The sequence below is a fragment of the Hordeum vulgare genome, chromosome 7H (genome assembly GCF_904849725.1).
Source record: "Hordeum vulgare subsp. vulgare chromosome 7H, MorexV3_pseudomolecules_assembly, whole genome shotgun sequence".
NCBI classification, from domain to species: Eukaryota; Viridiplantae; Streptophyta; class Magnoliopsida; order Poales; family Poaceae; genus Hordeum; species Hordeum vulgare.
In genome coordinates, this window is record NC_058524.1 from 71,734,654 (window position 1) to 71,754,873 (window position 20,220).

The window sequence follows — 20,220 nt, forward strand, 5'->3', positions numbered from 1 at the left end:
ACTTATATTTTGTATTTAGGAGCGGTGGGGAGTACATCGTTGTCAACTGCTCAATAGTTTCTTCCACATCGTTTCTGCCACATTGCCCCTTTATGCCACAAACGAAACAAAAAACCTATCGACCTCGGGCAAGTGTTCGCTCTCTGGTTGGAGGAAAAAACTCATCAAGGCCCTGCTTTATAGAAAGTAAAGGTGGTGAAACAAGATAGCGTCCACCAATCTCAGCGCACGAAGGCGCAGACCACAATCTAGCGTCCACCATGCTCAGCGCACGAAGGCGCAGACCACACTCAGCGCGCACATGACAAAGGGAGCACAACTTGAGCCGAGGCAACCAGCACACGCAGGTGCAGACCACAGCACAGCGCACAGAGCACATGACACGCCGTGCCCTACATGAAAATCTACGAACTAATGGCATGCCGTGCAAATCCAGAAACTTCTGCGCCATACACAGATCACTCAAAATTATCTGTCCTCCTGACCTGTTCCCCCGTGACACTGTGTCCTTGTACATAACCACAAGGCACTTCTGGATAAATCGCTCTTTCAAGCTCAGCATCAGCAATGCCGAATGATCTAAAATGTTATAACAAGATGAGATGTAATAATAAGTCCATCCGTAACTTACCACATCGCGACGAACAATGAGCGACAATACTTAGTCCAAATTCTCAATTCAACCCATACGCTGCTGACGGCGACACACAATTATCCAGTGATCCGGTACAGATAAACGCAACTCGCAAACGCAAAGCATGTACAGGGATGATAAAAGCTCCGGTACAAACTGCAAAACTAAACTAGAAATCAGTCGTCAACCTCCGCTGCATCGACGGCGGGATCATCAGTTCTTAATCTTCCCCACGCTCTACCTGCCTTGAGAAACATTCACGGGCAGCGGCTTTGTGCCGACATAGCTAAGCTCGACCTTTTGAGGCAGAAGTTGGTAGCTAATGGCCATCTCCTCGAATATCTTCTTTAGCTCCATCACAAGCTCAGACCTCCTGATGCTCTTCTCCCGGATATTCTGAAAGTTCATCGTGTGCTGGGCACACAGGGCCATGTTGATCTTGTTCACGTCCAAGATGTCCTTCAGGTTTACCGTGTGGATAGGGTGCCAGCGTGTAGGTTTGCTCTCCAAGTACCTGAAACCCCAAAGAACCATGTTAAGTTACGGATAACTCATCCATTATCCACATCGTGTGCAGACCTGCCTATTCATATATGGAAGAGGACACCTCTTAAGCAACAGATTTGCTGAAGCACGTCTAATATAAGACACGGTAAATTAAACTGGAAAAAGCTTAAGAATGTACCCTTTGATTCTGGATTTCAAAGCTGCGATGCTCTCCATTGAGGTTTTAACATCAATAGCGAAGTCGATGGTGTCATACATGTCAGGGCTTCGGTAGAAGTTGCTGATTGGCATTGTAGACAATGCAGAGTTCGGATAATATACCTTCTCATTATCATTCTTCAAGAAAACAGTGGTTAATATATTCATTTCTTCGACAACCATCTATCATCGATATAGACACATGTCAGCGTCAAAAATTAACATCAGAAGATCAGTGGAAAGGGGACTTGAAAACAGGGTAGTATAGAAGTAACCTGTATTCCATCAATAACACAGCGGTCCCCAACATCAAACGGATGCATGATGAAAACAAATATAAGGGCCTCAAATACAGTCTTGCAGGCATTTCCAAATATGAAGACCACGACAAGAAGCTGGGATGAGATGACAACTAGGATCTTGGTCGTGGCAATGCCCATCAACAACAGAGTGATAATGATGATTACAATGAGTACTAGAATTCTGATGAGACTGTGAAGTTGGCTAACTGCAGTTTTTGTGTCATTCAGAGAATGCGCTAGTGACTTGCGGTCGAGGTATGCGCTTACCTGCAGTAAATAATGATCAAGCAAGGAAACGGAAAATATCCAAATACATATAGAACGTTATCAATGTAGAGGTATCAAGATGTAACATTTTAAGCAGCTTTTGCTGTTTTGCAGCACATTGCATTCTTTCCTTTCTCAAGAAGTTAAATGATTCATACCAGGGGAAAGTAAGACTTGTTTAGATACTAAATAATCTAAATAATTATGACTGCTGCAACTGAAGTCAAACTGAAGCACAAAACAGGAAACACTTGAATCAATCTAGATCCTAGGATAAATGCCCCTTATAACTTCTGCAGTATATTAAAAATGGAAGTTATAACCAAGTATAAATTTGCATTACCACCCAATTTTTTAAGGCAGATCGCTTTATCTTCCCCGTCTCTGATGCCCCTTCAAACATTGGAAGCACCAAGGCTGCCTCCTCCCTGTTGAAAAATCTCAGCAAATCCAGCTCCTCAATGTGCCTGCACAAATGAACAATGGGCAATGGCACATATTGAAATATGTCTTCAGAGAAGAACGGAAGCAATCGTGATCCTCACTTGTAGCCGGGCCTTGCAACATTTTTGAAAATGGCATTGGCTGCTGCCTTGGCCTCCCACTCACTGTTTATCTCCTTATCTTTTTGTTCCGTTTCATCAAACTCATGAAAGCTCTCGATACTTTGAGATATTGTTGAAAGCCTTGAGCTTCGGATTGCCGTGATGAGCCCTTTCATCGTCCAAGCTGAGATCCTCTCCTGCTTCATCTTCCTCAGTTTCACGACATCAATCACCTTAGGCGTTCCTTTCTCCTCCTTGGCCCTGCTTAAGCTCACCCGCCCACTTGGCTCCCGGCCGACATTCTCCGCGAGCTCCATCAATGGAGGGCCCGAGAGAGTCTGCAGCACGTACTGATGGAACAGACTCTCCTGGATCCGGTCAAAGAAGGCCTTCCGGTGGAACGTGGACGCGATGGCCTTCATGATAAATGTCTTGATCACCCAGATAACCGCAGCGATGAGCACGGAGGCGAGGAATCTGGAGACGTAGTTGAGGATCTTGGCAGTCTTAGCCGTGCGGCCCAGCTGCTCCTGGTCGAAGAGCTGAGACCAGGCGATGAGCACAAGACCAATCCAGAGGCAGGCCTGCACGCTGTTCTTGAGCCCAAAGACGAAGTAGAGCACCTTGTTGCGGAGCAGGAAGTTGCGCTCGATGAGGAAGACGATGAAGGCGATGAACCATTGGCTGACGAGGTGGCCGGAGAAGACGGTGATGACCATGACGCACCACTTCCAGATCTCCAGCCCCCACACGAAGTAGCCCTTGAGCGGGCGCGCCACGAGGCTGACGACGAGCAGCGCGAGGAAGAGGACGAGCACGGCGAGCTCGAGCGAGATGCAGGCCCTGCTGCGGCACTTGGCGGCGGAGGCGGCGGTGGGCGCGCCGTCCTTGCGGAAGACGTCGTCGTCGTCGTCGCCCTCGCCCGGGGTCTGCGGGGTGGAGATGGGGCGAGGGGTCTGGGTGGTGGAGGCCGGGTGGGCCGGGGACGGGTGGGAGGAGGGGGCCGGAGGGGTCGGCGGCTCCACGAAGCGGGATTTGGGCTTGGAGAGCGAGGAGCGGCGGCGGAGCAGCGCGCCCTGGGCGGGGGGCAGGGGCGGGCGCGCGGGGCTCTGCGGCGGCTTCTCGGGGTTGGGGAGATGCGGGCGCGGCGGGGCCGCCGCCGATGTCGGCGTCGGCGGCGGCTTCTCGGGGTTTGGCGGGGTTTTGGGCGCGTCGGCCGCCGTGGGGCGCTGCTGCTGCGGCTGCTCCGGCGGCATGATGAGGACGACGTCGCCGTTGGCTGCGTCCGGGCGTTTTTCTTTACCACTGGCGTTGGACGGATCCATGGGTGCGCCGCCGCCGCCGCCGCCGCCGCCGCTGCCCGCGCGCGGCGGTGGGCGCAGCGGTGGTGCTGGTGGGCGAGTGCTTGGGGTTCAGGCTGGAAGTGGATGGAAGCCGTGCGGCGGCGGCGGCGGCGGCGGCGGTGGAGGAGGAGGGAATGGGGGAGTGGTGCGGCGGTGCGAGGGCGAGTGGTATATGGCTTTTGCTGCTTGTGGGGTGGCGGAGCGTGGGAACAAACGGAACGGAAGAGACCGAGGGGCGTCGGGCGGTGGCCGTTTCTTTTTCTCGGAAGTCGGGCTTAAAGACGGGGATGGGGAACGCAGGACGCAGGCGGACCCGGGTTTCACTCGTCCGTCCAGTCGTCGTGCCGTCCACCCCTTTGCCGGTTGCCCTAGGTGCCTCACTCTTTTTCGAACGAAAGACAAGCTTTGCCTAGATCTCACGTCTCATGTTTCTTACTCCCTCCTTTTTTAAATATAAGTCTTTTAAATGTTTTATTAAAAAAGTAAATACGAATGTATATAAACATGTTTTAAAATATATACTTATCCATTTTATTTCATATGTAATTCTTTAATGAAAAATTTAAAAAAACTTATATTTAGGAACGGAGTGAGTAAGAGTTTTTCTTAAAAAATATTCTTAGAAAATGTAGCTTGATGCTGGCATGCCAATGTTTAGCGAGGCCAGAAGTTGGCTATTGATTGGTTGACTGTCAAGTTTGTGATGCCAATCTTTCGCAAAATTGGTTCATTTTGACAAGGTTTGCCAAATATTAGCTCGTTAGATCATCTATAACCGGACGGAGCGAATCCGCCCGCTTATGTCCGCGAACGCGTCGAATACATCCACGGACATATCCGAATGGCTCTCATATTTTGTTTCGGTCATCTGGGTATCTCATATTCGAATTCTAAAATCCATGTAAAGGCATGCACATGGATCATTTGATACTAAACATCGTACGTAAAACAGATGCTGGTATCGAATATATAAAGTGTTTACATTAATTTTATTTGAAGTGCACGATCAATCATCTGCTCTTTGATTTCCATTGTGGGGTTTACATATGGTCCATCAGATTATTGAGTGGTTGTGTGTGCACATGATCTTCAGGGATTCATAAGCTGCATTGCATCTTGATCTTTAAAAATTTTAACTTGTTTTCAGGTGCTTCAAAATCATTGTTTTGGGCTACATCATCACCCTCACCCTCGACGATCATATTGTGTAAAATAACACAACATGTCATCAGCTGCCATAAAGTTTCTTGTTCCCACATTATTGCAGCCTCGCGAACAATTCCCCGACACGCTTGCAGCACTTCAAAAGCCCTCTCCACAATGGTGATCGCATGTGAAAACGACGATGAGAAAATGTACCATCCGGAAAGTTGGGTCCGGATCAAATTAATCCTTCTGCAGTAACTTTGCTCCGGATACCTTATCCCGATTGATGACTCTTCTCCCTTTGATTGAGCCCTTGAAATTGAGAATGTGCTCTACTTCCTGGTCCATTTCATCTTGCATGCTCATGAGCATCATCATGTCCACTTCTTCATCTGAATCTGATGAATCGAAGAAATCATCTTGAGTCAGTTGATCAAGATCCGCCGGTCCATACTCCTCGCCGGACGAAGCATCGGAATCCATCGTTTTCTCTAAAAATTTGACCAACCAATCCGGTCACACATTCCGTCAAACACATCTGGCGCAAGGCACAGCCAGAGAGTTGTCGGACGTACCACGGTGTCTTCCGGGCCGGCGACGACGTCCTACGCAAAGAGGACGGGAGAGATGATCCCTTTGACCGAGCGGCCGGGGTGGCAGAGCCTACTAGGCGACGGAGGTGTGAGACACATGGCGTGTGGAGGAAGAAGAGAGGAAAACGTGAAATGGATCTGGCAGTTATGCGGGGTGGATTTGGTGCAATTTGTGATTGGGTCCGGCTGTCGAGTCCGACGTGGCAGGCGTGCCATGGCGCGCCCGGGCTCTCCCATATCCGCCCCATATCTGGGCTGGAAATGGGGGTTGCCGGTCTACCCGGGAGTTGGAGGCCGTTTTGAGAGGTCCGTCTAGGTCACATTTTCATGACCGGGCAGTGACCGGGCGGCCTGCCCGGGGGTTTGAGGGGTCCGATTGTAGATGATGTTAACGGACATCCTTAAAAAGTCCGCCAGCACTTTGCCAGCGGTATCCCTCTGTCCGGGGGAGCTGTGCGGATGTCCGGACCCCGTCGTGACGTACACGTCTAACACCTCGATCCCACACCGAAACCCCTCATGCACATGTGCACTTGATGTTCCTCGCGTGTGCGTTGGTTTCCCTCCAAGCTTAAAGGGTGATGTAGCATAGCGACGACAAGTATTTTCCTCATTTAAGACACCAAGGTATCAATCTAGTAGGAAGATCGACAAGGCTATGTAAGCAGCACCTGCACACAAATAGCAAATCCTCGCAACCCAACGCGTAGAGGGGTTGTCAATCCCTCGTGGGTAAAGTAAGGATAGATTGATAGATGCAAATAAGTGTGATAGCAAATAGAATGCACCAATGTATTTTTGGGTTTTTTGACAATATAGTTCTGAAAACAAAAGAGCAAATAAAGTAGAAAAGAAAATATCAAAGTAGATATTGCAAATAAATGATGTGAAGTAGACCCGGGGGCCGTAGGTTTTGTTGGGGAACGTTGCATGGGAAACAAAAAAATTCATACGCACACGCAATACCTATCCATGGTGATGATCATCTACGAGAGGGGAAAGTGAATCTACATACCCTTGTAGATCGCTAAGCGGAAGCGCGTATAACGCGGTTGATGTAGTGGAACATCTTCGCAATTCAAATCGCAGCCCGTCCCGCGATCTCATCACGATCCGTCCCGCGATCTCATCACGATTCATCCCGATCTAGTGCTGAACGGACAGCACATCCGCGTTCAACACACGTACAGCTCGATGACGAACCCCGCCTTCTCGATCCAGCAAGAGAGATGGGGAAGTAGATGAGTTCTCCGGCAGCGTGACGGCGGGCCGGTGATGGTGTTGATCTATTCGTGTAGGGCTTCACCTAAGCACCGCAGAAATCCGATCTAGAGGAAGAACTACAAACTAGAGGAGAGGGTAGCGCGTGGCTGTTTTTCTGTGTCTCAAAAACCCTCAATACCTCTAGTACGTATAGGAGGGAGGGAGGGGAGGAGGCAGCCTCAAACCCTCAAGGTTTGGCCGAAATTGGAGGTGGAGGAGTCCTACTCCAATCCTACTAGGAGTAGGATTCCTCCTTTCCACCTTTTCCACCTTTGGGTTTTTGCCTCTCAAACCTAATGGGCCTTAGTAGGAGCTTATGTCAGCCCACTAGGGGCTGGTTTGTATCCTCCAACAGCCCATAAGACCCCTCGGGGCGTGACACCCCTCCCGATGATCCCCGGTACCCTTCCAGCACTCCCGGTACACTATGATGAACCCGAAACTTTTCCGGTGACCAAAACATGACTTCCTATATATCAATCTTTACCTGTGGACCATTCCGGAGATCCTCGTGACGTCCGGGATCTCATTAGGGACTAGGAACAACTTTTAGTTACCAACACCTATAACTCAACTATATCGAAGCGTCACCGAACCTTAAGTGTGCAGACCCTGCGGGTTCGAGAACTATGCAGACATGACCTGAGACATTCTCCGGTCAATAACCAATAGCGGGACCTGGATGTCCATATTTACTCCTACATATTCTACGAAGACCTCTATCGATTGGACCCCTATGTCAAGGATTCAGTTAATCCCGTATGTTGTTCCCTTTGTCCTTCGGTATGTTACTTGCCCGAGATTCGTCGTCGGTATCTCCATACCTCGTTCAATCTCGTTATCGGCAAGTCTCTTTACTCATTCTGTAATACAAGATCCCGTAACTAACTCCTTAGTCACATTGCTTGCAAGGCTTGTTGTGATGTTGTATTACCGAGTGGGCCCCGAGATACCTCTCCATCACACGGAGTGACAAATCCCAGTCTTGATCCATGCCAACCCAACAGACACCTTTGGAGATACCTGTAGCGCACCTTTATAGTCACCTAGTAACGTTGCGACGTTTGATACACACAAGGTATTCCTCGGTGTCCGAGAGTTGCATGATCTCATGGTCATAGGAACAGATACATTGACATGCAGAAAAACATAGCAATAAACTGACACGATCATATGCTACGTTTATAGTTTGGGTCTTGTCCATCACATCATTCTTCTAATGATGTGATCCCGTTATCAAGTGACAACACTTGCCTATGGCCAGGAAACCTTGACCATCTTTGATCAATGAGCTAGTCAACTAAAGGCTCACTAGGGACAGTGCGTTGTCCATGTATCCACACATGTATTTGAGTTTCCAATCAATACAATTCTAGCATGGATAACAAACGATTATCATGAACAAGGAAATATAATAATAACCAATTTATTATTGCCTCTAGGGCATATTTCCAACAGGTTTCACTAGTGGCTTCTCTCAAGAAAATAGCAAGCGGTGGATAGACAAATTACCGTTAGGCAACTCATAGAAAAGATGATAATTATGACGATATTCAAGGCAATGATCATGTATATAGGCATCACGTCCAAGATAATTAGGCCGACTTCTCCCTGCATCTACTTCTATTACTCCACACACCGACCGCTATCCAACATGCATCTAGTGTATTGAGTTCATGAAGAAACAGAGTAATGCCTTAAGAACGATGACATGATGTAGACAAGACCTATTCATGTAGGAATAGACCCAATCATTTTATCCTTGATAGCAATGATACATGCGTGTCATGTCTCTTTCTATCACTGAATTGAGCACCGCAAGATCGAACCCATCACAGAGCACCTCTTCCCATTGCAAGATAAAAGACCAAGTTGTCCAGACAAAAAAACCAAATATCAAAGAAGAAATACGAGGCTATAATAATCAAGCATGAATATGTTTTCATAGATCTAATCATAAACTCACAATTCATCGGATCCCAACAAACACACCATAAAAGAAAGAGTTACATCATATGGATCTCCAAGAGTCCATTGTATTGAGAAAGAAAACAAGAAAGAAATCCATCTAGCTACTGCCCACGGACCCGTAGGTCTGATATGAACTACTCACGCATCATCGGAGGAGCACCAATGAGGATGTTGAACCCCTGTGTGATCGTGTTCCTCTCTAGAACGGGCTCTAGATTGGTTTTCGTGGCTCTCAAACTTGCGGCGGCTGAAATGATTTTTGGTCAACTCCTCTAGGGTTTTCTAAATATTGGGATATTTATAGAGCTTAGAGGAAGTGGAGAAGCTAGCATAGGGCCCCACTAGACACCAGGCCGCGCCACGGGCCTCTCCCTAATCATGGTGTCTAGTGGCCCCCTGGGCCTTGGCTGCTACTCATTCTTGGCCCAAAGTTTCCTTCTGGTTGGAAAAAAACTCCGTAAAGTTTCGTGGCAATTGGACCTCATCTGATATGGATTTTGTGCGAAGGAAAAAACAACAACTGACACTAGGCGCTATGTTAGTAGGTTAGTCCCAAAAAATGATGTAAAATTGTTATAAAATGATTATAAACATCCAAGAATGATAACATATCAGCATAGAACAATAAAAAAAAGTATAGATACATTTGAGACGTATCAACACTCTCCCACACGCCAGCTCCCCGTGTCGCATTTATGTCGACCCAAAGACCCACGCAGCGTCCCGGTGTTCGCTCAATCCATTGTCGGAGGGACGTGACTCGATGGGATTGGACAACTATCTATCGAATTCAAACTTTCTGCATGTAGGTCCGTCTACCGGCATTAAACAACACACGACTGCCGAGAAACCACTCTAGTGCGTGGATTGAACTACCTATCGCTTGGCCTAGCTGGTGCCCACTCTTTAGAGCATGGTTAATAGTATAGCCAACTGCTGGCTATAAGCCATCTTATAGCCCATCTTATAGCTAGCTTGTATAATAGTTAGCTAGAAAAGAGTACTACTTTTATTATATATGGTTCACCTTTCATTCTCACAAAGCACCTAGGAGCACGTGCTAGAGCTAGCTCTTCACGAAGATCCCTCTTCCCTTCTCTCTCCTCTTCTCTCTCATCCAACTCAACAGAAATATAGTATTTTAATCATTACAGCTTGCTGACTGTACCTTATTGTACTTGCTCTTATACGTGGCAACAGTAGGCATGATTCACACCACACCATGTCATCTTTTGTTCCTTCCCCATGCTCCACCTTCGTCATGACCACGAGTTCTAAAGCAAAGTGGGAGAGTCTCTCAAGAGAGAAGAAGCATGAGTTGGTCGACTGGCAAGCCCGCTGTGCGCGACGAATAGAGGTCGGCTTGTTAACGAACTCGCCAGCAGCTGGCGCCTCCACGCGTCGGGTCCATGCTGGCTTCGCCATAAAGTAGATGAAGGCACACTTCAACATCATCAAGACAAAGGAGCAGCTATCACGGGACGAATAGCACTACAACCTCTCCCTCCACGCACATCAGAGGCTGACGGAGGACAAATCTACCATGACTTCGCGAGCGCGGAGACCGTGGAGGCCATGGAACTAGAGGGCCCAAACTTCATCGTCGACTGCAAAGCGATCGTGGAGGCGGCACATGCCATCACGGATGGCACGTGAGTAGCTTCGCGTTGTTTGAGCCGCACACGCGGTTTGTGTCGGGCCTCAACGACCACGAGTTTGGTTCGTCCACATTTGTGGTGGATCTCACATCGATATGCGATGTCCAGGCCATGGGCTCTGAAGAGGAAGAATAGGACATGAGGAGACAAGCGCGTGTGTCCCATGTGAGCACATATTGTGTCACATGTTTTACTCTTCCTCACGGACGACCCACAAGTTCACTTCATGAGGAACAATAAGACTCGAAGCACATATATTGATGAAGATTTAGACTAGTTTAACCTCGAGACGCTTTTGCTTGATGGGATGTGTTAAAAATGACATGAATGTGATTCCTTTTAAATGAAAAGCATCCAATTTGCATCAAAGTGTCCAATTTGTTCAAATTTAGTTAAAATGTATTCAAACACTTGAGGTAACCATTGGATGGCCAACACATGTATCCACTTTCGTGGATGGATACTATGTCCATTTTAAGGTTCGACGTTGGAGATGCCCTTAAAACATCAGTAAAGAGTTGAGTTGTGCTGAAGACTTGTGGTGTGACGGTCAAGATTCAATCCCTACGAGGATTAAATTCTTGTTTCTTGTGGTTATTTCTAACTTAATAAATTCCAGGAGGCTCCTCACACCTTAGGTTGTCCGTAATGTGGAGTATCATATACTAGTATCATGCATATGATACTATTTTCGTAATACATAATATCATAAGTTAGTATCTTATGTTGCTTTATTAATTGTCATGATACCACATTCTCTCTTTTATCATTTATTTGTGTGCCACATCATCAACAAAGTCTAGATGGCATGCATGATATCGTTTATGATACTCCCATTACGACCAGCCTTAGCACATTTCTAATGTTATCTTTCAAACTCATGGTTTGTAATACATAATTCTTATAGATATTTCTCATATATTATTTATTTATTGTGAAAATGATCAAATCTACTATAGGAGTTCGCTGAAAGTACAAAACATCTCAAACATAATAAAATTCACATCGAGATTTCGAGACCAGCAAACAACCACTATTGCCCCTAAAATGAGCCGACAACACATCACTTTCACCGCTCCCCTACCAGATTCGTCTTGAACTTGTTGATGACGGACATGAAGTCTTCGTGCACGTGCCCTTACGGACCAGTGGCCTAGAGCCGCGGTTGGCGTCATTGAACTCTTGCATAGATCTGAAACACCTGACACCAAATCTCACCGCATGACGAAAAAGTCTAACCTCATCACCTAATGGAGATGGCAAAAATCTACGTCAGAGCCCTGTCGAGTATATCTATACCGATGAACTCGAGGAGGGTCGGAGCCTAGAAGGGTAACTCGAAGTAGAAGTGCCGCCATTTGGCTGAGCGTCACGCCTACAAGGACTAAAAAAAATCTAACCGAAACTACTAACCAGAACAGAGGTACCAAGATTTCCCTCTCTGTCACCAGTTGCCGGAGCGGCACACAAAGGGGAAGCGAATCCACACGCTCAATGGTGAAGCTTGGAGGGAAGAGTTTGTTCTATCCACCTAGGGCTAGAGGAGGAAACAAGACATCGTCCTATGTATTATCAATCTTATCAATGCTCACGGACCACCAAAAAACATATTAGGCCCTACATATTTGTGAAGGGACTACAACACTAAGATATAGTGCACTGGACTGCTATATTCAAACTTGTATCTAATATCATTAAATATAGTTTAAGATATAGTGCACCCAAAATGCAAAAGGTGCAAAATGAGGACTGGCTCATTAAAGAACATATTTTCACATTGCAAAACGTTGAAAAGATTGTACACACACAAATGCATTATAACACTTTCATGAAATTTTTTCATAATAATATAGTTTCATGCGTAGCGTAAACATGAAAACGGATGCATACATGAAAATGGACCATTTTTGTTGCTGGACTGGGATTTTTTGTGTGGAGCTTGCAAATCATATTATTTTACAGATTTGTCGTGAATATTTATAAGTTCTCATGGTTTACTTTTTTGATTTTTTTGTATCTCCAAAATATAATTTTTGAGTCATTTGAAGTCCTCGGTAACTTCCCTCATACTGAAACTGCCCTTAAATTAAAAGTATACACTTTGACTACCTAAGGTTGTGTTTGATTCAACTTTTTTTTTACTAACTTCTGTTTTAAAAAGCTAAAAACTAATCAAAGAAGTAAATGTTTAAAGTAACTTTTAAGAACCTGTAGTTTCTTCTTAGTGTAAACTTTAAAGCTGGGTATTCTAACTTCGAGTTTTTTCCACACTAGCTTTTCTACATCAGCTTTTTCACAGCAACATTTTTAGAATCTGCAGTTCAATCAAACTCAACATAAATTTAGGCAATAAACCAAGCATGCTCGTCGTATTATTATTTTTTGAAAACGGGTGACCAAAAAATTTAGTTGTAAAGTCAAGCGACATTCTCTCCTTAATGTCTAGTTATGACTGGGAACGCCGAAAGAGGGTCTGGCAGACAGATTAAAATCAAGATAAAAAGTTATGAAAGCTCGGCGCTACTTTGAACACGTGTACTTTAGACAGAAGTGATTGTTGTCTCTATCGAAGGGCATTTTCTAGATCGCCGAAGTGGGAGCAGTTAATCAGTCATTTTAGACAGGAGTATAATGTTGCTCTCCATAAACAGTAATCAAGTTTGAAGTCCAGTGGCCCATGATATGATATCCAGTGTGGTAGTACAGCCAGGTGATCCGATCAACGTGCCCTTAAACCCATGTTACCCTGTGTCCTGGTACACACACGAGGCGATGAAATATATATCTGCACCCAACTGCTCCATCTGGGGTTAAGCACAAATCGAGGTCAACTATGGCAACTGATTGCCGTATAAAATACGGAGTATGGCCATTACGGATTCGGAGAACGGGCTCATGTGAGTGAGCTCCAAAGCCAGCCACAGCCAGACCCAAAGGCTCATCGCCTCATAGGTAAACAAATGAAGTCCCATGAAAGTGACTTGATGCGACTTCCGCTCCCATGGAAACGCGGCAGGCCTAATAAATTAATAATGTGATGTTAGATAATGGAGTACTAGTAAGTGTAAGAGACAATGTTTAAGTAGACAACGAAAGTGTTGTTCTCATCCTGAGCTCATGTGAGCTCAGATGAACAGTAAAATAAATATTGACATTTCAGTTTTACAAAGTTTCATCACTAAATGAAACTCTTGGAAGATACGACAGAGAAAGCAAAACCGATGCTTCAAAATGTTTTAAAAATCAACATTTTGTAGCATCCATTTTGTTTTTCAATCATGTTTTTCATGAATGTCATAAAATTTTACAATCAATCAAAACATCTGTCATTGTTTGACACACAAAAAAATAGTGTTTTTTACTTTTTTTTATATTTTACTATTCAGCCGAGCTCACATGAGCTCATGATCAGAATAACCCCGACCAAGCAGACAAGGTTTTTTCAAAAAGGATGATCACCTTGATATCTCATGAAGCGGTGCATACCATCATTTTATTAAATAATATAATGACAAAATAAGAAATTCATCTCAGCAAGCAAAAGCAAAATATAAGACAAAATGGGCCGACAAAAAAGGGTACGATGTCTAAACAACTACCATATTATTGGACCGTCATCTAAATTAAATGTATGTAGCCCATACTAACGTCTCCGAGCGGTTGCATCCAAAGGTCATAACCTCCTTGACTTTCACACGGCTAAGTAGTGACCAGGTACAGATCCATCTAGACGCTCGGAAGATAACTTTCAAAGGTTTGTGATATGATTCAGTTAAAAACAACGTCACTCCGGTACTTTCAAATAACCCAAAGTAATACACAAACTCTCACACAAATTCGTGTCAATGTATTAGGCTGCACCATGTTTATCCTGTTACCGAACAAATTGGAGGTGTTACTAGGTGGAAATGTATTAGGATGCACCATGTTTATCTAGTTACCAAATAAATTAGAGATGCTACCAGATGGAAAAACATTAAAATACATATGTATTATTCACCAGAATAATTGCACTACGGGGAATTTGAGAAAATGATGTTGAATATTTCCATCCGATAACAAAAACAACAACCTTTACAACTCTCCCCCTATGTTTCATTAAGTTGTCCTTAGTTAAAATCACTCTCTCTTGTGCAAAATCACTTAAATACCTTGATTTTTAAAAGGCATCATAGTTTCCCAAATATGAACCGACCTAGGGATTGGTCTAATATTAATCAAGTCTACATACATAGATTTGACTGAGAATACGCGAGACATTAAAAGTTTCCATCGAAATGTATCTCGCACATTAGGCCCTTTCCAGTGCACCGGTGCTAAGGTTGTCACATAGGCAAGAAAGTGATGTGGCAAAGCAATTAAAGAGGAGAGAGGACATTATGGTGACCCTAGAAAGAAATGATGCTAAGCACGTGAACCCATGTAAAATGACTACCAACCAATGCATGAAGAAGTTTAATTATAAAACAATTCCATAAGGGAAGCTTAGCAACAAATGCTAAACATCTATGCATTGGGAAGACTAGTTGCTAAGGTTTTTTAATACACTTAGCATCTCATCTAAATACCGATGCATTGAAAGAGGCCTTAGAGAGCTTGACCTCCATCAACCTATGCTTTAAATGTAGCCATCTATCCCATCGTTCCCCACCAGTACCCTCCTGAGCTAAATGTTCAAGGAAACATAATCCAATATTGTACTTACAAAGTCTTTTTTACGTTGTACATTGTTATAAAGCATTGGATATTGCAAGGCTAGAGGTGTCACTCTAGCTAAGTATCCTTCCAAAATCTCGTAATGCGTCCATCTCCAATGATAAATTTACTCCATAACGGCATTTTTTTTCACCAATCCCTTCCCGAAAAAGAATCATCTAGCTGCATCGTAACTTGTGTTAGGGTTTTGGAATGTAGATATGTGCAATAATTGTATCCACATCACATGCTCCTCTACCAAAAGTCAATGTAACAATTTACTAAGAAGACACATGTTCTTCACTTCAAGATTCTCAATACTCAATCCCTCTTGATCAAAGTGTTCCTCATTGCAGGTTTATACTTGTTTTATTCTCATCACTTTACCCAAAAAGACTCGGTCTGTAGAAGTCCAACCCTTTTGGTATCCACACGAGTACCTCAAAGAAGGATAACATGAACATGGACATGCTTGTGAGGACAAAATTAACTAGAATAAGCCGACCCCATAAGACATAAGCATGCCCTTCCAACAACTTAGTTTTTTCTCAAATCGATCTTCAATACACTTCCGTTCATTGTTTATCAACTTTTGGTGATCAATTGAGATCCCTAGATAACTAGAAGGTAGGAATCCACATCAACAACCAAACAAATGTTTGTACTTTTTTTGTTCCTCCTTAGCGCGTCCAAAGCAGGACATGTCACTTTTATGAAAATATATTTTCAGCCCGAACTATTGTTCGAAGAGACATAAAACCAACTTCATATTTATTTTTCATCATGCCATGTTTCATGAAAATAGCAATATCATCAACATATTGTAGTATGGACACACCCCATCCACTAGGTGTGAGACGAGCCCCCTCCTACCTGGCCGGCCTCTTTGGTTCTATCAAAATAGATGTGCTCCACTTTCCACTCCATTTTATATTGGGTGATCATGATCATCATCATCTCAGCTTCTTCGTTTGAATTCAAAGAATTAAAGAACTCAATTCGACTCTATTCATCAAGCTCTGCGTGTCCATTCTCCTCGTCTGACGAACCATATGAATCAACCGTTTTTCCTAGAAAACAATCATAAACAACAGGTCAAGCATTCTATCGAGTGCATGAAGGGCAAGGTGCAGTCCGAGAGTAGCCATAGAATACTGTGTGACATTCGGGCCGACGACCGTATGCATGCGGGCGGTAACAGAGGGGAGTAGTATTTTGACGATGCTATGGGTGTTAAGTGCTCACTGCGGCGATGGAGCTACGTGCGGGATGACACAGACGAGGAAGAAAAGAGTAGAGGAAGGACGAACCGGCAAGGTCAGACGGGGATTTTGATGTGATCTGAGGTAGGTCCGGCGTGTCTGGTCCGACGTGGAAGACACATCCAAGCCTTCTGATGGGGTTATAGTCCCAGGGTAGGGTCATAGGCCTGCCCTATAGGTCCTACCCCAGGACTACCCTTCATAAGGGACAAGGCCCTTAGTCAGTTCCGACTGAATTAAGGACTTCCCATCATCCAGTCGGTGATGATCCCTCCATCATCCAGTCGGAGACGTGCATTCGGAGAGTATCAAACTTACCGATTGGATTCCACTCTGTATATCGTAACCCCCCTGGAGGACAACGGTCATACGTTTTCATGTACCTTTAGTAGCATTTAGGGCATACGTTACCTGTAACGTAGGCATTTATTCGCCACTACTCCACCCCTGTGCATCGAACCGTTATGGAGGGTAGCGCACTCTATATAAGTCGCCCTTCCTTACTGGTGCACGGGTTGGCAATTCACTGTAATCCATATTCCACTCGACATCAAGCTCCCAAGAGCACTGAGACGTAGGGCTTTTACCTCCACCGTAGAGGGGCCTGAACTCATACAACCTCGTCGTAGCTAAGGCTCTGCCCATCCTTTCGTACCCTATACATCTACTGTCAGACTTATACCCACGACAGTTGGCGCCCACCATGGGGCAGGCGTCTAAGCGACTTCCGGCGAGTTTGCGACTACATCGTTTCGTCATGTCGTCCGGTGGAGATTCGTGCATGGGTCGTGAGATCCTGTTCGGCGCACTCTCCTTCATTGTCGATGATTCGGCATGGCTTCGGGATGCACCTCTCGACGTCGAGGCGCTCCCCAGTCGCGGGGCTACGCACTTCCGTGCCGGCGCCCGCGGCATCCTTCTTCTCCAGCAGTCGGCTCCAGTGTCGATCTTCGCCCCCGTCACGCGCCGCAACAAGCGGTCTCGCCGTCCGCGGCTCCAGCGTTGGGTGCAACACGCCCAGGCGCGCAAGTATGCGTCTACACACGTGGAGGTCCTCGAATCGGTTGTAGTTGCGCCGCCGTCCCAGCGCTCGGAGTCAGTTCCGACTGAGTTGCCTTCCGAGTACTTGGGTCGCGGGCCTGCAGCCGAAGTGCACATGGCCAACTCCCATGAAAGTCCCCGCCAAACCGGCCGGAACGAGCACGAGGTCGGCGAATCATCTGGCGCTCGCCGTCAGCCCCGCCGTTCTGCCAGTCGGCGCACTCGTCAAAGCAACGTGGAGGTGTTCCGCACAGCCGTCCTTAACCTGGCTGCCGCCGCAAAGATAGCCGATTCCCTCTAGCCGACTGATTCAGAGGCTGGCAGAGGGATCGAGCAGATCCGTGCCATGTTGCACATGGCGCAGCAGCAGAATTCGGCGGTCTCCCAGTCGCACAACAGGATCCACAACAGTTCTGTTCACGCGAACACGCATCCGTCAGTATTCAGCCCCGGTTCTCATCAGCGACACAGGGGAGGCAGTTGTTCCATGAATCCCGAAGATCGTCGCCGTTCACGCACCCCTCCACGGGGTGGGCCCTACGGGCCCCGACATCATGATGATCGGCGTTCGGTCGGTGACACTTATGATCCAAGGCCCGACGCAAAAGGATACATCGCCCAGAGGAGGGTCGACACGGGCCGAGCCCACCGTGATGGTCACGATGGAGACCGTCCGAGTGGAAGCAGGACCATCGTCTCTGGCCCCGAGTGTTTCAGTCGGGCCATCCGTTCAGCTGACATCCCTCCCAACTTCCGATTGGCGACGGGGATCAACAAGTTTACAGGAGAATCCAAGCCAAAAACGTGGCTGGATGACTACCGAGTGGCAGTCCAGATCAGAGGTGGAGACAACCATGTCGCCATGAAACATCTCCCCCTAATGCTCGATGTCTCGGCACGAGCCTGGCTGAACCAGTTGGCTCCTTTAAGCATCTACAACTGGGCAGATCCGGCCCGAGTCTTCAGCAGGACCTTCGAGGAGACGTGCAAACGCCCTGCTGGTCTCGTGGAGCTCCAGCACTGTGTCCAGAAGCAGAATGAGCCCCTGTACGATTTCATCCAGCGTTGGACAACCCTCTACCACACGGTGGAGAACGTCACAGAGCACCAAGCAGTCTGCGCCTTCAAGGCAGGCGTGCGGTACAGAGATATGTACCTGAAGTTTGGTCGGACAGGCGACATCTCCATGAGCAAGATGATGGAGATAGCGGCACGCTATGAAAATGGCGAAGAAGAGGACCGCATTCGCAGCGGCAAGCACAAGACAGTCGCCGACGGAGATGGGAACAGCACTCGGAAGTAGAAGCAGAAAGCTCCGTCCACTCCGCAGGCAGAGGAGCAGCCGTAACCAATTCCAAGTTCAAGGGCAAGGGGAAGGCTCAGTTCACCCCCAAGAAGAAGCAGTTCGGAAACCACATCCTGGACCAGCCATGTCCAATCCACACGAAGATGGATGAAGAAGGCAACGCCATATTTCTGAAGCATACCACTCGGCAATGTCGCCTCCTGATCCAGGGGTTCGGCGAAGGGCAGCCGAGTGAAAAGGACAATGAGAAGATGAGGAGGACAAGGAGGATCCGTTCCCCCAAGTCCATGCAACACTGATGATTTTTGCTGACGTGGAAAGCAAGAGTCGACTGAAGCTAGTGAACAGGGAGGTGAACATGGCCACCCCAACCAACCCCACGTTCCTCAAATGGTCTCAGACTACGATCACCTTTGACCAGTCGGATCATCCAGCGCACGTACCCACCCCATGGAGGCAGGCCCTGGTCGTTGACCCGGTGGTGGAAGGAGTCCGACTGCGCAAAGTCCTCATGGACGGTGACAGCGGCTTGAACATCATGTACGCCGACACTCTCAAGGGGATGGGCATTCCGATGTCCAAACTTAGCGAGAGCAGCATGCAGTTCCATGGAGTCGTCCCTGGACGAAAGGCCAAGTCACTCGGTCAGATCGCGTTGGACGTCGTCTTCGGCTCCGACAAGAACTTCCGCAAGGAAAAGCTGACATTCGAGGTGGTGGACTTCCAGAGTGCATACCACGCGATTCTGGGCCGCCCGGCGTATGCGTGTTTCATGGCCCGTCCATGTTACGTGTACCTGAAGCTGAAGATGCCACGCCCAAAAGGTGTGATCACTATCACATGCAATCGGCAGCGGGCCGAGGAGTGTCTGCAGCAGGGATCGAGGATCGCCGATCAGCAGATGGCTGTCCTCGAGCTTGACGAGTACAAGAAGACAGTCGACCCCGCTGACTTGATGCGTTCGAAGAAGCCAGCTTCGGAGTCCGCATTCGAGTCGGCAGGAGAAACGAAGAAGGTCAGCATCCACCCGACGGACGATGCCGCTGCCCCGACGAACATCTCCACCACCCTCGATCCAAAATAGGAAGCCGAGCTCATCCAATTCCTCTGTGAGAACTGGGACATTTTTGCATGGAAGCCCGCTGACATGCCAGGTGTACCCAGGGAGTTGGCTGAGCACCGACTGCACGTGGACCCTGCTGCTCGGCCTGTCCGAGAACACCTGCATCGGTCCGCCGCGCATAAGAGGAAGGCCATTGGAGAGGAGGTGGCTAAGCTTTTGGCAGCCAACTTCATTCGCGAGGTACACCACTCCGAGTGGCTCGCCAATGTTGTCATGGTGCCCAAGAAGGACAAGTCTCTCCGAATGTGCATTGACTTCAAGCATCTCAATAAGGTCTGCCCGAAAGACCATTTCTCGCTCCCCCGCATCGATCAAATTGTCGATTCGACTGCGGGTTGCGAGCGTTTGTCATTTCTTGATGCCTAC

At 47.0% G+C, this 20,220-nt stretch overlaps 1 protein-coding gene across 1 annotated transcript; it reads right to left on the bottom strand.

Moving 5' to 3' along the window:
* Positions 1-661: 661 nt before the first annotated feature.
* Positions 662-4,041, bottom strand: LOC123407501 (mechanosensitive ion channel protein 10-like). Its single transcript, XM_045100644.1, has 5 exons — positions 2,454-4,041; positions 2,252-2,375; positions 1,615-1,908; positions 1,320-1,522; positions 662-1,148 (listed from the first exon to the last, which is right to left on the bottom strand). The coding sequence occupies exons 1-5, from the start codon at positions 3,776-3,778 to the stop codon at positions 872-874; spliced, it is 2,223 nt and encodes a 740-aa protein (XP_044956579.1). The 5' UTR covers positions 3,779-4,041; the 3' UTR covers positions 662-871.
* Positions 4,042-20,220: the final 16,179 nt, after the last annotated feature.

What these genes read in the sequence shown, in the direction of transcription:
- LOC123407501 (XM_045100644.1), bottom strand. Translation starts at nt 3,778, where the DNA reads ATGGATCCGTCCAACGCCAGTGGTAAAGAAAAACGCCCGGACGCAGCC. An exon ending in GTTGCAAGGCCCGGCTACAA is followed by an intron (nt 2,376 to 2,453) that starts GTGAGGATCACG and finishes TCATTTGTGCAG; the next exon opens with GCACATTGAGGAGCTGGATT. An exon ending in CTGCCTTAAAAAATTGGGTG is followed by an intron (nt 1,909 to 2,251) that starts GTAATGCAAATT and finishes TATTTACTGCAG; the next exon opens with GTAAGCGCATACCTCGACCG.